The sequence below is a fragment of the Lagenorhynchus albirostris genome, chromosome 21 (assembly GCF_949774975.1).
Source record: "Lagenorhynchus albirostris chromosome 21, mLagAlb1.1, whole genome shotgun sequence".
NCBI classification, from domain to species: Eukaryota; Metazoa; Chordata; class Mammalia; order Artiodactyla; family Delphinidae; genus Lagenorhynchus; species Lagenorhynchus albirostris.
Window position 1 is genome coordinate 25,696,740 of NC_083115.1, and position 15,642 is coordinate 25,712,381.

The window sequence follows — 15,642 nt, forward strand, 5'->3', positions numbered from 1 at the left end:
TAGACAGAAACTTGGATTCACCCAAAGAAATAAAGAGCTCCAAAGATGCTAAAAACAGGTAAATATAAAATATTTAGTTTTCTTATTTTTATCCACTGTGAAAGATCAATATCTAAAGCAAAAACAGTAAAAATATTTTGTGGGCTTTATAACATGTAAAAATAATATGTAAGACAATATTAACATAAAGGATGGAAAGAGGAAATTAGAAGTACATGCTTGTAAGTTTCATTACCTATTAAGTGACATAATATTCTTTGCAGGTAAGCTGTGTTATATTAAAGATGCATATTTTAAACTTGTCTAGGGAGACCATTAACATTTTTAAGAGTTTATCTAGTAAGTCCATAGTGGAGATAAACTGGAGCAATAAAAAGACTCAGTTAAACCAAAAGCTGTCAGGAAAAGAGGGAAAAAATCAACAAGATACAAATAGGATCAGTACAAACACTCCAACAGGGCTCATGTGTTTACTCTTATTTGTCCTCCTCCCACCAAATTCCACTGAAATAAACTTGTTTATAAATATTTACATATACAATTGGCCTCTGTAACCATGGGTTCTGAATCTGTTGATTCAACCAACCATGGTTCAAAAATTTTTGAACAAACACATTCCAGAAAGTTCCAAAAAGCAAAACTTGAATTTGACGCAGGTTGGCAACAATTTACATAGTATTTCCTTTCTATTTACAACTATTTATGTAGCATTTTCATCATATTAGTTATTATAAGTAATCCAGAGATGATTTAAAGTATATGAGAGAATGTGCATAGGTTAGGTGTAAATGCGACAGCATTTCATTTAAGGGACCAGAGAACCTGTGGATTCTGGTATCCATGAGGGGAGACGGTGGCGGGGGGGCTGGCTCCTGGAGCCAATGCCCCACAGATACTGAGGCAAGACTGTATATATTGTTTCATGTTGAATCCAAGAACAGTTACTGCCATATTTTTCCCCAGGAGCAGGTTCCATGCTATACACCTCAAGGTCAGATTTTGTATTTTCCAATATAAACCAACATCATCATTGTTCCCATATCTATAATTTAAAGTTCCCAGAAATTTAAAGTTTCCGTTTGGTTCTTTTTCTTCAGCTCGGAGCTCAGAGCAAGCGTGAAGCTTGTATCCTTCTGCTGCCTAACTCAAATTTCCAGTCAAGTCAAATAATATAAAAGCTGGCTAGATGGCTACAGGCTTGTATGAAGCATTCAAAGATGCTGGTCTTTTGACCTTTTAGCTGGATCATATAAGATCACAGAGAATTTAGATCACACATACCACACCGGACCTCCTGGGAATCACTTTCGCTATCATTAATATTTTACAACTCATCCCTTCAGATAAAGTGTTTGTTTTTTGTTTGAGAAGTTCCTATCAGTGCTCGTTTGGAATTATGGACCGTTACAATTAACAGGGCCTAGCCTTCACCTCCATATGCGAAAACTCAGACTCCTCAGATGGAAGCAGGCGTGGACTTGCCATACAGCGCAGGTTTTAGGGCCAGAGCTGGATCTAGAACTGGATCTCCAAGACTGACTCCCAAGCTTCTTTATCTTCCACATGCCATTCAGCTACTAGTGACAGGTGGTGTCACCACCTGTAAAGAAGGGCAGTCTGTGTGCTCTTTCTGATTGGACAGTTGGGATATTTGGACAGGTGCTCAGTAAACTGCATTTGTGATGAAACACATCTACGTCTACCTGTGTTCATTCTGTAAGTCGTTAGCAGCCTAACTCTGACCTGGGCAGGCTGAACACATGCTAGGTTCTGTTCCTTCTCCTTTAAAAACTGAGCATACCTCAAAAATGGTGTTTTTTGAGGACAAAAGAGTAAGCACCCGTAACACATTTAGGGCAGGACCAGGCATAAACATGTGCTTGTTGTTGTTTTTACTATTATTACCTGGATATATATTGTAGCAAAAAGTCTGAATTTAGAGACATGTGGACTGGCAATACACATTTTAAGCTTGATGCAAAAATATGTTAACAGATTAAGAATATTAGATAATCTTTTGAAAACTTACTTCAACAGTCCTCCTGCTGTTTAGTGTTCACCTTAATAAGATTAATTCTACCAACGTTTTTTATAATCCAAATTTTAAACGGACACAAAGAATTAGAACAGAGAAATGACTGCCTCTAAGTACATGGAAGGTAATGCCATGACCCTCAGAATGCTGTCAGCGTCCAAAAACAACCACTCAGAAAAGAAAATCACAAATGAAAACGCAGCATTCCGTGTGGCCAAGTAAAAAATAAATACATTAAGTAATGAAACAAGGCCTTAAGATTCTTGAACAAGATTAATTTCAGTAAGAAATATGTTCGTCTCTCTTTTAATGAATTTTATCAGCTGAGAATAAAGTGAAATGTAGGTAATTACTATATTGTTGGAGCTGAAGTCTGTGTGAGTACACAGATAATCGTACACAGTAATTGTAGACTAATTATTTTACTAGCACCTCTTTCTATAAGGAGTGAGTGAAGAGCCAGAAGCCACAAGATAACTTTGAGAGGAAGAAATAAGCACATTCATCAATTCTAACACTGCTAAAAATATTAGTGAATTTATTAACACTATCATAAATAAGGTTTATAGTTTCGTATCTACAGATGTTCACAAAATGTATCAAAGTAGCAGATTTTTCCAGACATATCCTACATAAATAGCATCCATAGTATCATTTTACGCTGTCACTAAAGTAGTCCTATTCAAATAAATTGGAATAAACTTGCATACAAATGCCTGTAATAAGTAGGGAAATTTAACTGGAATGCGAAACAGCCCTGTGGTTTGTGTCTGGTTCAGAATATTTATCATCAGCTGGAAACCTGGCCTTTCCAAAACATGCATGCATTTACATCCCAGCAAACTGTTTATTTCAATTCAAAGGATCACTTATTAAAGCTTATCCATGTATTTGCTTATTTGCAACTGCTTATTAAAGGAGATGAATATCAACATTAAGCATTTTTAGTGCTTGAAAACATGTCCTAAAATAAACTTTACTCTCATTGGAAATTCTTATTTCACTTTTACAAGGTTTACCTGCATAATCAAACGCCAAAGAAGATTTGTGAATTTGACCTTTGTCATCCCATTTATCAGACTATTAACTCAGTCTCACATCCATTTTTAAAAGGTTAGCATCTACTTTGCATTACCTTCTTCCAATTAAAATGAATAATACACCAAGGCAGGCACTAAAGTGGCTGCTCTTTGCTAGTCTGATTCTACCAGCCTCTAAGACTAGAAATAGAAAAGGCTTATGACCATAATCTATTTGGAAATTATGACTTTCTACATTTTTGGAAACTTACATGAATATTTGCTATCACTCACAAGAAAACTAGTAATATTACAAATGGTTATTTTGTACTTTTTTTTAACACAACCAACCTGAAAGCATAGTCGATGTTTTATCTAATTATTCCAGATGCTAAATTCTTCATTTCCCTATTGTCTTTCATAATATAATTATAATATATAATATAATAAAAATATAGTTCAATATAAGAATATATTATAATTATATATTATATTATAAATATATATTATAAATTATATTATAAATTTCTGTATTATAAATATTATAATTGTCACAAAATTATATAACATAATAACAACAAAGTTCATAGAGATCGGTTTTGTAACACCCAAGTTCATGGAACTTCCAAACATAGTTTTAGAATAAAATTTCACTGTGTAATAAGGGCAGGGATCTATTTCCCCTTTAAGAAAATTACTCAATATCCCAGTGAAAGCCAGATGCAGAAACAGGTGGCCTTACTTTTGTATTCCAGGTGGAAGCCAGCAGCTGCCACGCTGATATCCGACTGGAAATGCAGGTAGAGCTGATTGGATGTGCTGTTGAGCAGTGCGGGCACGGTGGTACCTGTGAGAAGTGATGCAGGTTGAGCTTTAACATCACTCATGCGTTCACTCTTCGCATTATAAAATCAGTAAGAATATCATACTAAGTGATATATGTTAGAGAAAAACAAATGTTATAGGATATCACTTATATGTGAAATCTAAAATATAATACAAATGAATCTATTTACAAAACAGAAATAGACTCACAGGCATAGAAAACAAACTCATGGTTACCTAAGGGGAGAGGGAGGGAGGGAGGCAGGGAGGGATAAATTAAGAGTTTGGGATTAGTAGATGCACACCGCTGTATATAAAATAGATAAACACAAGGATTTACTGTAGAGCACAGGGAGTATATTCATTAACTTGTAATAACTTATAATAACTTATAATTTTCAGATTATAATGAAAAATCATCTGAAAATATATACATATTTAACAGAATCACTTTGCTGCACACCTGAAACTAACACAATATTGTAAGTCAACTATACTTCAAAAAAAGTCACTGAGGATATTTGTTTAGGTTTACAGATCCCTTTAACTTGTCTGATCGCCACATATTTAACCCAAGTATTGGCTTTGATGGTTATACTTTTAGCCACTCTCTTCTTCCAGGTCCAGTAAGAAATTCCACATTTTCTCTGCCCTCCTCAGGTAGATGTGACATCCCTTTATCATATCAGTGAAAACACACAAATTTTTATGCTTCACCATTCATTTGACTCTTCACATTGTTTTCTTTTATCAACATAACCATTTGCTTTTTTTTTTTTTACTTGTCACGAACAAAGAGGGGACAAAGTCTCAACACGCAAGTCATATGGAGGTTGGGGAAGCAGTTAGACTGTAGATCTGATGCAATATATTATCCAGAAGAGGTTGCTTTTGACTATATATTCTCTTCTCTATCCCTGTGTGACTCGTACTGAATAATCTTCTTTCTGAGATCTGCAAATGATTTCAATGAAACACACATGGAAAGGAAAATACAGGTTTATTTTACATAATGCCTCGTTTAATTAAAATGTTCTAACCTACCTGATAGCAGCTGACAAATCAGGAGATTTAGTGATGCTGAGGACCAGGGTGACAAAAAAGCCAGGGTACCCAAGGTGCCGAGGAAAAGCATGTGTTCATCAGCCAGAAGTGTAAAACACGTGGGCGGAATGTATTATAATATGGGAAAACAACAGCCAGCTTAAATCCCTTTTTACCAAAAGGGTACATGCTTGATATTCTACTGTATTCAAATCATTCTCTGAATAAGTACACACTTCCTATGTGTGAAGGAAATACCCATCAGGTAAAACTCATCATGGTGCAGGCAAATTACTAGATGAAGATGATGCTAATGTATAAAGAAAGAAATATAACTTTAAATAACAAAACAAGGAAATAAACTGATAATTATCCAAGACAGATGAAGAATGTTGCAAGGTTAATATCCTTTGTCACCCTTCACTCTCTGCTTAAATGATTCTAACATCCTCCGACAGCTGTAATTAAACCAATGACTCCAGGTAAGGACTCCAGCCATCCGTCCCATCACTTGGTTGTCAAAGGCTCTTGGAAGATGATGAGAACACAACTCAACTCATAATCATCTCTGCAGAGTCTGGGTGACCTCCTGTGTCCCCACGTCCATCCACACTGTTAACACCCACTGAAGTCCTCCCATCAGAGGCCCCCTCCCTCTCCGTGACCTGTGCTGCCCTACAGGCAGCTGTCAGACCCTAACGAGCCAGCCTCCTCCATCCTTCTTGGTTTCACTCACTCCATCCCTCCATCTTGACCACCATCATCCCAGCACAAGCCACTAGTGCTATTAACCAGGATGAGGGGATAGTACCACACTCCTAACTTGTTTCCTGAATCTACTGTTGTCTCAATCCAATTCATTCTCCACTCAGGAGTCTGAAAGCTCTTTTTAAGATGGACACATGATTATGTCATGTTACAGTTCTCCTAGATTCCTGGTCATCTTAGGATAAAATTTCAGCCTCCTTGATTTGACCTAAAGACCCTGCCTGATCTAACTACTACCTGCATTTCTAGCTGCTTCTCACTACTCTATTTCACAATTCATTTTCCTGTTCAAGGTGTTCCCATAATCGTAGTCTGGGATGCTCTTTCCCTCTCCTCTATCCATTTTGCCTTTCTTATTCCTACTCATTCAAAAATCTCCACTCTTCTCAAACTAAGTGTTTGCTGAATGATAAACATTTAGAAAATGTCTTCAGGGCTTCCTGGTGGCGCAGTGGTTGAGAGTCCGCCTGCTGATGCAGGGGACACGGGTTCGTGCCCCGATCCGGGAAGATCCCACATGCCGCGGAGCAGCTGGGCCCATGAGCCATGGCCGCTGAGCCTGCGCGTCCGGAGCCTGTGCTCCACAATGGGAGAGGCCACAACAGTGAGAGGCCCGCTTACCGCAAAAAAAAAAAAAAAAAAGAAAAGAAAATGTCTTCAGATTTAACCCCTTTGTTATCTGACCTTGGTTTGATGCATGAAGATAGATAGATAGATACATACATACATAGACTTTTTTAATTGCACAGTCATGGAGGGGGAAACATAAGCCTATTCCTGCAGGTCTGCAGACACATATAAAGAGAGATTATTCCTTGAAACTAATTAATAGCTAATGGAGTGCAGATAGGGGAATGTTGCAAAGTGGGGTGACCTCAAGACAAGAAGGAGACATCCACCCAAAACTCCAGTTTTAACCCATTTTTTTTCAAATTGTATGACGTTTGCTGTCCTCCCACTCATGTATTATTTCTGTATATTTGGATAATGTCTGCAGGAAGAACAATGTTATCTAAGCAGGTAAGTTTTAATTATAGCACCTGTACTACTTTCTGCCTGGTTTTACCTGTAACTTCAGATAATCAGTGTATTTAATAGCCTCCAGCCCCCAGTCAAGTCATTTCCACACACAGGTACTCAACACACACTTTTGACTTTTTGTTTATCTTCCCTAACTGTGTTACAGTGGAATCAGAAAAACTGCTTCCACTCCTGACTCTGACACAAATCAGTTCTGTCACTGAAAGCATTTGAATATGTTCTAATTCTGTAAAATAAAGATAATAGTACATCCCTTATATGTGAGTCATACATGTGCTGTGTGTGTGACAGTGCTTTGTGGATTATCACGTCCCCTCTAAATGTTCTTGTTAATTGCAGCAAGTAAATTCATGAACGACAGTCCTGTTTGTACTTCTGTGATGATATATAGTCATTTGTTTTCCTACAAAAGATGCTGGATCTCAATGCCCCAGGTGGCATGAGGCGCGCTGGGGGTGCTGGGAGGATGCTAGGCGGCCGGCACCTGCTGCAGCCACAGAGAGTCCTGCCCCGCGCGCCCCTGCAGGGGGCTCCCGCTTAGGGCTCTGCTCAGAAGGGACTCTCAGAAGAAGCTTATTCCCACTGTTCAAAATGCAACTGGGAGTTGTTTTTTTTTTTTTTTATGTTTGCAGTACGCGGGCCTCTCACTGTTGCGGCCTCTCCCGTTGCGGAGCACAGGCTCTGGACGCGCAGGCTTAGCGGCCATGGCTCACGCCCAGCTGCTCCGCAGCATGTGGCATCTTCCCGGACAGGGGCACGAACCTGTGTCCCCTGCATCAGCAGGCGGACTCTCAACCACTGCGCCACCAGGGAAGCCCAGCAACTGAGAGATTTTTTTAAAAACTATTGCCACAGGCAGAATACTTTTGATCGCATTGTCTCACTGTGACCTAGACAGAACCGCACACACAGAAAGCTGAGAAATCGCATTACAGCTCTGCAGACTCCACTCTCAGCACATGGATATTTACTTTCCCTCAATCCCAATTGTCAGCTACAAATTGGTATGAATTTTGCTCTGCCTTATCCACTTAAAATTTATAAGCTGTCTACTTCCCAAAATGATTTTAAATGGCTTACAGTGTGAGTCCTACATACACATGGCTATCCAGACAGAAAACGAAAATTAAAAAATTGAATTTATTCAAGAAGTCAGTCAATCATTTTTCCGGAAATAAGTACCTCTAACAACTACCCATTCTAGTTTGTTTTCAGTCAACAACTAACTTTTAAAATGGGTTCAGATTCTCCTTTGTAAATATTTTGAAAGTATCATAGGAACAAAAAAGTGTAAAGCATATTTTAAACATTTTAAAACATATTCAGATTTCATGGCTGATGTGTCATTTCTTCCATATAAAGTTAAAAAAAGACTCCTTTTAAAATATTTTAAATAATTTTTAGCTTAAAGTTGCAAATATAGTACAGAAAACGCTCATATACCCACTATCTGGCCATATATTACATAATAATGATATCTATGTCTATGTTTCCACAATACATATGTGTGTAAAATTATTTTATTCTAAACCCTCTGTGAGCAAACTGTAGACATGACGACTCACTTCTTGCAAAAACTCATTGTGCATTTCTTCAAACAGAGCAGTTCTAAAAAAAACCCAAAAACAAAAACAAAAAAAACTAACACAGATGCAACAGTACCATGTATTCTACAGAAATCACTGGAATTTCGACAATCTGCCAATAATGGGTTTTCCAGCAAAAGTACTCCATCCATGATTACTTCCCTTCAGTTTTTTTTTTTTTGTCTGGAATAGTTTCTTAGTCTTTCTTTCCCTTTCATGAACTTGATACTTTTGAAAGACACAAGCCACTTTTTGTGTGTAAAATATTTTTCAAAATCAATTTTTATTTTAGAAAATTATAATTCAAAAAAATTATTTTTACAAATTATACCATGATAAAACTTAATAAAAACTACTCATGTGAAATATTTTTAACATTTTATAAGTTAATCAAATGCATGCCTGAAAGGATTTGTTGTTGTTTACATAGGGGGTTCTCACAATTTTAGTATTATATCAATGTTCATTTAAGCAGAGACTACACTCGAACATAAGTTTAGAAAATGGCATTACAAAAGATTGGGAGTGAGTAGTTTAAAAAGAAAAAACAAAACATGCAGGGCTGCTGTGCAGTAATAAATCAGATGTTTTCACTGCCGTAAGTCTCAGTGCAGCCAAACTGCAAAACCAGTCCTCCAAAAAAGGTGAAGGCATTTAATAAAATGATTTTTCTTTAGCAACATAACCTCCAAAGAGAATGTCTGACGTTCTCTGACTAGATTCAGAGGGTGATGCATTTTTGGAAAGAATATCAAAATGTGATGCTGTATTCTTCAGAGGTCACCATATTTGCCGGCTCTCAGGGGTGTGAGGTGCCTTGGGACGCTTCCAGAGGCTAATTCAGGGCACTTCCTCTCAAACTCAGCTTTTAGTGACATCATGCTGGTTGTTTGAAATCAGCCCTGGTGGGGGTATTTATGCACCACAGCAACTGCAATTCTAAGCCAAATCAAACTTTTTTGTTCATATGTTTGTTTGTTTTGAGAGCAGGTTTATCAGTTCACCAATGCGCAGGTGTCCTGATACTGGAGATCTTAACATGACTGCCTGAGGAAGGTGTGTCTGCCAGGCTTCTCGACTCTTGAGTTACTTCTTTCGTCCTTTGCAGTGAATGAGGGCTAGGTGGGGAGACGCACTGAGACTGTGGCTCTCTGTTCCTCACCAAAATCTCACACACTAGTTTGAGCATTCACTGATGTTCCAATGTGAATCATTTGCTGTCCTAATGGCTGCCAAATGGTGATTCTCTAATTCCATCTCCTAGATTAGTCTGGATTCTGCAAGGGAAGGCTTCCTCTTTCACTCATTCCGTTCACGCATGTATCTATTTACATCAGTATGGATCCATACATTTCTATTTTATACGAAATGGTTCATCATGTGTGCTTTTCCCATCAGAACCTTGGAGTCAGCAACTCCCCAGGAAGCACTAGTTCCTTTAAGGGAGAATGGTATGGAAAGTGACATCTAGAAACCTAGAATTGGGTATGAGGTGGGTTCATGGCTACTGGGGTAATTGTTTTACACCTCTCAAAAGACAGAGGTAGGAAATACGTACACACACACACATCCGCATCCACACTTACATTTTCATTTTCCTCTGTGTCTACAGCTACACATATGAAGATCATGAGTTCACACCAATGTCTCAAATTCAAATCCGTCACAACCAGCTCTATGCCAGCCTTCCTCATTTCCATTTTCCCACTCCCTTCTCAGTCACTGAGAAAGCCAGTTCACAACATCCTCCATATGTTTACTCATGTTCTCAGTTCTCATGTGTGTCCCCAACCTTCCATCTGTGCCCCTACCCCCTTGCTCCACCACCTCCTTACGTGGTCCCCAATTGTGCCAAACACGTCCAACAAGCATATGAGAAAAGGAAAATCAGCCAATCTAAAGTTCATTCCCCCCACCCCCCTCACACAATTAACTTCAGTGAGACACCCTGTTGCGCCCACAGGGTAATAACCCACTCTTTCTTCCCAGCTCGGGGGTCCGACAAAAGTGACCCGCTGCCTTCACATCAGCCCTCCTGCTCGTGGACGACAAAGCTTTCTCCTTCACACCTGCGTTCCGGTGCTCTTGTTCTGAGACTCCCAACACTAGAGAAAGTGTTATGTATATAGAAGAGCCTCCTGGAGAAACGTCAGCATTGAGTGTTCTCTTGCAGTTTGTCAGTGTTTGACGATTCGGATTCAGGGAGACAAGGGGATGGGCGCCATCTTACCTGAAAAACTTCCCAGTCTCGGTGCAGCCACGTCACCGCCATCGTAAATCTCAAGAGAGTCCCAGTTCTGCTCTGTGGCAAAACTGATGACTTGAATCTACCAAACAATAATAGTAACTTAATATTTATTTTTTGCTTAATAAAATTAGACTAGTCCAATAGGGTTTTCATGAAATTAAAACTATACATGTAAGAGAAAAGCGAAACCAAAGAAAAGAGATCATGGAAGTGACACCCAAAAACTTCTACAAATAGCACTTCTGATAGATTTTATTCTAAAAGTCTATCATTTTTATTTCAAATGTAGAAATATGATTACAAACACTTTGTAGAAATGGTAAGAAAAGAGAAACAGGTTATGGTTTATGTATTTAGAATAACCAATACAAAAAGGGGGAAAAAAAAGAAAGGAAAAACCCGTGGACAAAAGCTTTGTTTATTAGTAGACTCTGGGCTTTGAGAACTTACCTGAATTCCTGATCCCTCTGTAACTATGATCTTCCATATACAGTTTAAGTTGTTACCATATGGTTCAGGGTAGCCAGGGGATAAAATTGTACCTCTCCGCTGAGTGAAATTGCCACTGCAGGGGACTAAAAGACAAACCCATATTTAGTAAAAATAAAGTACAGTGAAAAACAACGTTAATGTTGTAGTTAGTGTTCTTTCACTGTGTGATCAGCTATTAAGAGATATTTTACAGGGACTATGGTACTTTAAATGGCATTTTTAGCCAAGGTCAAATTTAGTCTGTTCTCTCTCTTTTTTTTTTTTTAACATCTTTACTGGAGTATAATTGCTTTACAATGGTGTGTTAGTTTCTGTTTTATAACAAAGTGTATCAGCTATACATATATCCCCATATCTCCTCCCTCTTGTGTCTCCCTCCCATCTAGTGTGTTCTCTTTTAAATGATCAATACCATAGATTAGTATCCGCTATGCTGCTAAGTCTCAGGCACTGTCTAACGATGTCATCTCTGAAGTGAATTCTGTTTAGAGTAACTGATCTACTACAATTTAAGAAGCTCTGCAGAGTTTTCTATATGCAGACACGCAACTCAAAATGATATTAATGGGATTTATGAGTAAATCCAGAGAGGAGAAGAGACGCTTAAAATGCACAGATGAATTCAAGTGCTAAATCATGATTGCACTGGAGGTTCTTACACAAAATGAAGCAAATAAACTATAACCAACAATGGCATTGTTATTCAGGCTGTGCTAACCTATTACTTTTCAGACTTTCATCAGCACCAATTTATTAAAAGAGCATTACACAAGTAATATAACAAATCAACACTGTAGTGATTTTTCCCCCAAATGAAATTATGTTGTATACCCATGGCTTGAGATGACATACTTAATAAGTATCGAGAAGGAAAACATGTTTCATGCTTGTTAATCTGATGAGTTGTTCCATGAAACAATAATTTTTAGGGTTTGGCTGCTACTCAATTATTTCTGATAAATTGCCCTTTAAATAGGTCTGGAGCATGGATCAGTTCATGTAGACTGAAGAGCAGCTCTTCAGTGCTGCTGTGACCCCGAGATGGAGGACCATGTGCAAGTTATCCCACCTTAGGGACACACGCTTACCTACGCAGCTTGGGATTGTGTCATTCCACTGAGCGAGAGCGTTGGGCACGGACTGACAGCGGATGGCCATGGAGCCCTGGAGTAGGTATCCTGGGTTACACTCAAAGCGAACGATGGAGCCTGCTGAAAACTCCAAACCAATTCTCCTCCCATATCTGGGCTCGGGAACAGAGCTGCACTGGGTGTCACTGGTCCGAGGAACAGCTAGAGGCAAGACACACAACACAACCATCTGCATGTGCATCGTGAAGCCATGATATTTCCTTGAAAATAGAATTTAAGATAAGTCTAGAAAGAATTTATGTTAATGTGGAAATTAATAATGCCTTTCACAGTCTCTGTAGGGGACAATTTAGGGAGCACTTCCACATCTACACGCATCTTCATGTCAACCCTAAGGACCACCTCGTATTCCCATTTCTGACGAGGAAAACATGGCATATGGAGAATTAGTGCTTTATGAGGACTGAGCGATATTCATGCATTTACAATTAATTAAGCACCGAGATCACTGCGCCAGGGATAATGAGATGACTAAGAACTTGTACTTATCCTCGAGGACCTCAGACTCTAGTACGAAAAGCTGTTACATAAAGGATTATTTATAAATGGCCATGGTGATTTAATAGCAAAATTAAAAATAGAACTACCATATGATCCAGCAATCCCACTGCTGGGTATTTATCTGAAGGAAATGAAATCACTATCCTGGAGAGATATCTGCACCACCATGTACATAACAGCATTACTTGCAATAGCCTAGCTATGGAAACAACCTCCATGTCCACCAATGGATAAATAATATAGTACATACCTACAATGGAATATTATTCGGCCATTTAGAAAGGAAGGAAATCCTACCATTTGCAACAACATGGATGGACCCGTATTCCACACGCTAAGTGGAATAAGCCTGTCACAGAAGAACAAATGCCGCATGGTCTCACGCATAGGAAGCAATTAAGAGAGACAAACTTATAGAAGCAGAGAGCAGCCGGTGGCTGCCAGGAGCTAGGGGAGCGGCAAGTGCGGAGCTGCTGTTAAACAGGTATAAAGTGTGTCATGTAAGACGCCCAAGTCCTAAAGATCTCCCATACAAAGCTGTGCCTATAGTTAATAGTGCTGGATTGCGCACTGCTAATTTTAAACAATGTAATCAGTTCATTTTAAACAATGATTTAAAGGACTTAACCTGAGAGGGTAAATCTCATGTTACCATAATAAAAACAAACCCCACATACCATAAGAAAACATACAGTTAAACAATTCATTCTGTACAGAAAGACTTGGGAGGGAACAGAGGGGAATGGGAGTTTGCGCCACGGTCTGAGAGCAGAGCTGGTAATAAGACCCAGCCGATGGCCTCATTCCCAGGGGTCTTCCCATTGGACCAGCGATTCTCCGAGGTGGGAGGTGGGGATGGGAGAGCAGTTTGGGGCTGGAGGGAGTGCTGACACTTCCCCAACGTATCTAATATTATAACTGTCCGTTTGGAAATGAAAAAAAGAGTCTATACAGCAAAGAACAAAGTTTAATAATATATTCCAGCTGGTGGGGACATTATTTGGCCTGAAGGCTGGGAGAAAGACAACGAGCAGCTCTGACACCGACACCTGGTTGCTGCCCGGCCTGAGAGCTGGCTGTCCTCCTGTTGACCACACACAGTCTCCGAGGTCACTGCCTGTTCGTGATCACAAGCAATATTGGGAACATTATGCAGGCCACAGAAAAGAACAGAAATTCCCCTCTCCAGACTAACATGAATTATGACCTCTACTAATCACAGTTGCAGCCCTGCTCTGTTCCTTCTACACCCGACGTAAAAACAAAGATGCCCATCGTCACAGCGAACCCCTGACAGCGGTGAATCCCAAGCAAAATCATGCTGCCTGCGGTCCCGCCCCGGGTCCCCCAGCACAAGCCTGCATCCTGTAACTACCCCCCACCCCGTACTTTCTTCTTGTCCCCAGGTTCTCCACGGAGTGTGGATCTTATGGTCTTTGATGCTGGGCCTGGCGGCTGAGCCTCATTCCGGTGAGATGTGTACTCAGGTTGTAGATCAGAATTCACTGATAGGCAGCGAATTATCGCTATGAGATTTTTCTATTTATAAAAAGAGGCAAGAGATAGTTTGAAAAATACTTCAGTGGCAAAGGGGTCTGCCACCCCAAACAGACTCTTTGAGAAACAGAGCCACAAGGTACGCACTTGGGAGTCTGCATTTTTGGCTTCTGTCCCTGAGTTAAAAGTCAGTTTGTGTTTATTGTCTCCAAGACCCTGTTCCTCTCCATCCTCGTGTGCCTTCATTCGAAAGGGGCCATTTTATTTAAAAATAATCCTTCTGTCTTTAAGATCCTTTCCCCAAAACACTGGCATCTTGTTTTGAATTGAACCTGAACAATAACAGACACCATTTGGGTAAATTGCTGGTCAGGAAGCAATTCTATGAGAATGGAAGTCAGAAGACTGTTTTGATGAAACTACGTTTCAATTCAGTGTTGAAATATTTTTGATCAGAAGGCAAAAGTTAATAAAATTGTGTATACTGTCTAATAGCTATAGTCAATAAAATTAATGATACTACAGAATGTTCTTTTCTATAACTGAAAACAATGCAGAATATAAAATATTCTATTGTAATAAAATATGGCTTAAAACTTATATTTGCCATATTTTTATGTCTGGGTTTTTTGTTACAGTTGAACAGTAGCATGAGAGTGATAAATAAATAAATAAACAAATACATAAAATGATATTCCACAATCAATTCTTGAGAATTTTTTACAAATATGGAGAAATATCTCCAATCTTAACTGTTCAATTTGTCCTGAACTACTTGGGAAGCACCCTGTATTCGTGGCCAAGTTTCCACACTTGTCTAAGTGGCCTCAAACATAGCATTTTTCCAGGGTATCACAAATGAGGAGAAACACACCACCGAGGGTCATCTGTACACATGTCACTATTAAACCTTTCTTCATGAACTTCAGAGTTGTCTATTTTCAAGGAAAATAACAATAAGTGAATAATACCTGCATTTGAATGAAATGATGGAGGACAATTTTTAGAGGAAGAAGTTTGCAAAGCTAAGAAACCAATTTTAAGTATCTGAGAAAGTGAGACAGAGGAAACCTAGGAAATAGAGGTATCAAAACTGCATGTAATATCTGGGGGAAAATTCCAGCAGTTAACCCATGCTGATGAACTTGTCCCTTTCAGCCCATCCTCTGGGGCTTGCCCTCACCTGGAGGTTTCGGGCCACATCAGAGAGAAATTCTATTCCGGTAGCCATTATTCTCCATCTTTCAGTAAATGCTTTGCAATACTATGAAGCAAAACTGAAATCAGCCCAGTGCCAAGTGGACAGGGAACGGGGTCAGGCTGGAACAGAGGGTGATGAACACAGTGATTGGCTTCTCAGGCCGAGGACTGTGTTGGTTCCGAGATTGGGTGGTATTCTCTGGGACTTTCATGACACTGAAAACGGGCGATATTG

The 15,642-nt window shown here is 39.2% G+C and overlaps 1 protein-coding gene across 1 annotated transcript in view; it reads right to left on the reverse strand.

The window, feature by feature from the left end:
* Window positions 1-15,642, reverse strand: part of CSMD1 (CUB and Sushi multiple domains 1) — a 1,400,820-nt gene that overhangs the window by 162,165 nt on the left and 1,223,013 nt on the right. Inside the window, exons 34-37 of the mRNA XM_060136411.1 lie at window positions 12,147-12,350; window positions 11,017-11,141; window positions 10,549-10,645; window positions 3,797-3,901 (exon numbers count right to left, since the gene is read on the reverse strand). Coding sequence (XP_059992394.1) covers window positions 3,797-3,901; window positions 10,549-10,645; window positions 11,017-11,141; window positions 12,147-12,350 — 531 coding nt within the window. The remainder of the gene's footprint in view (window positions 1-3,796; window positions 3,902-10,548; window positions 10,646-11,016; window positions 11,142-12,146; window positions 12,351-15,642) is intronic.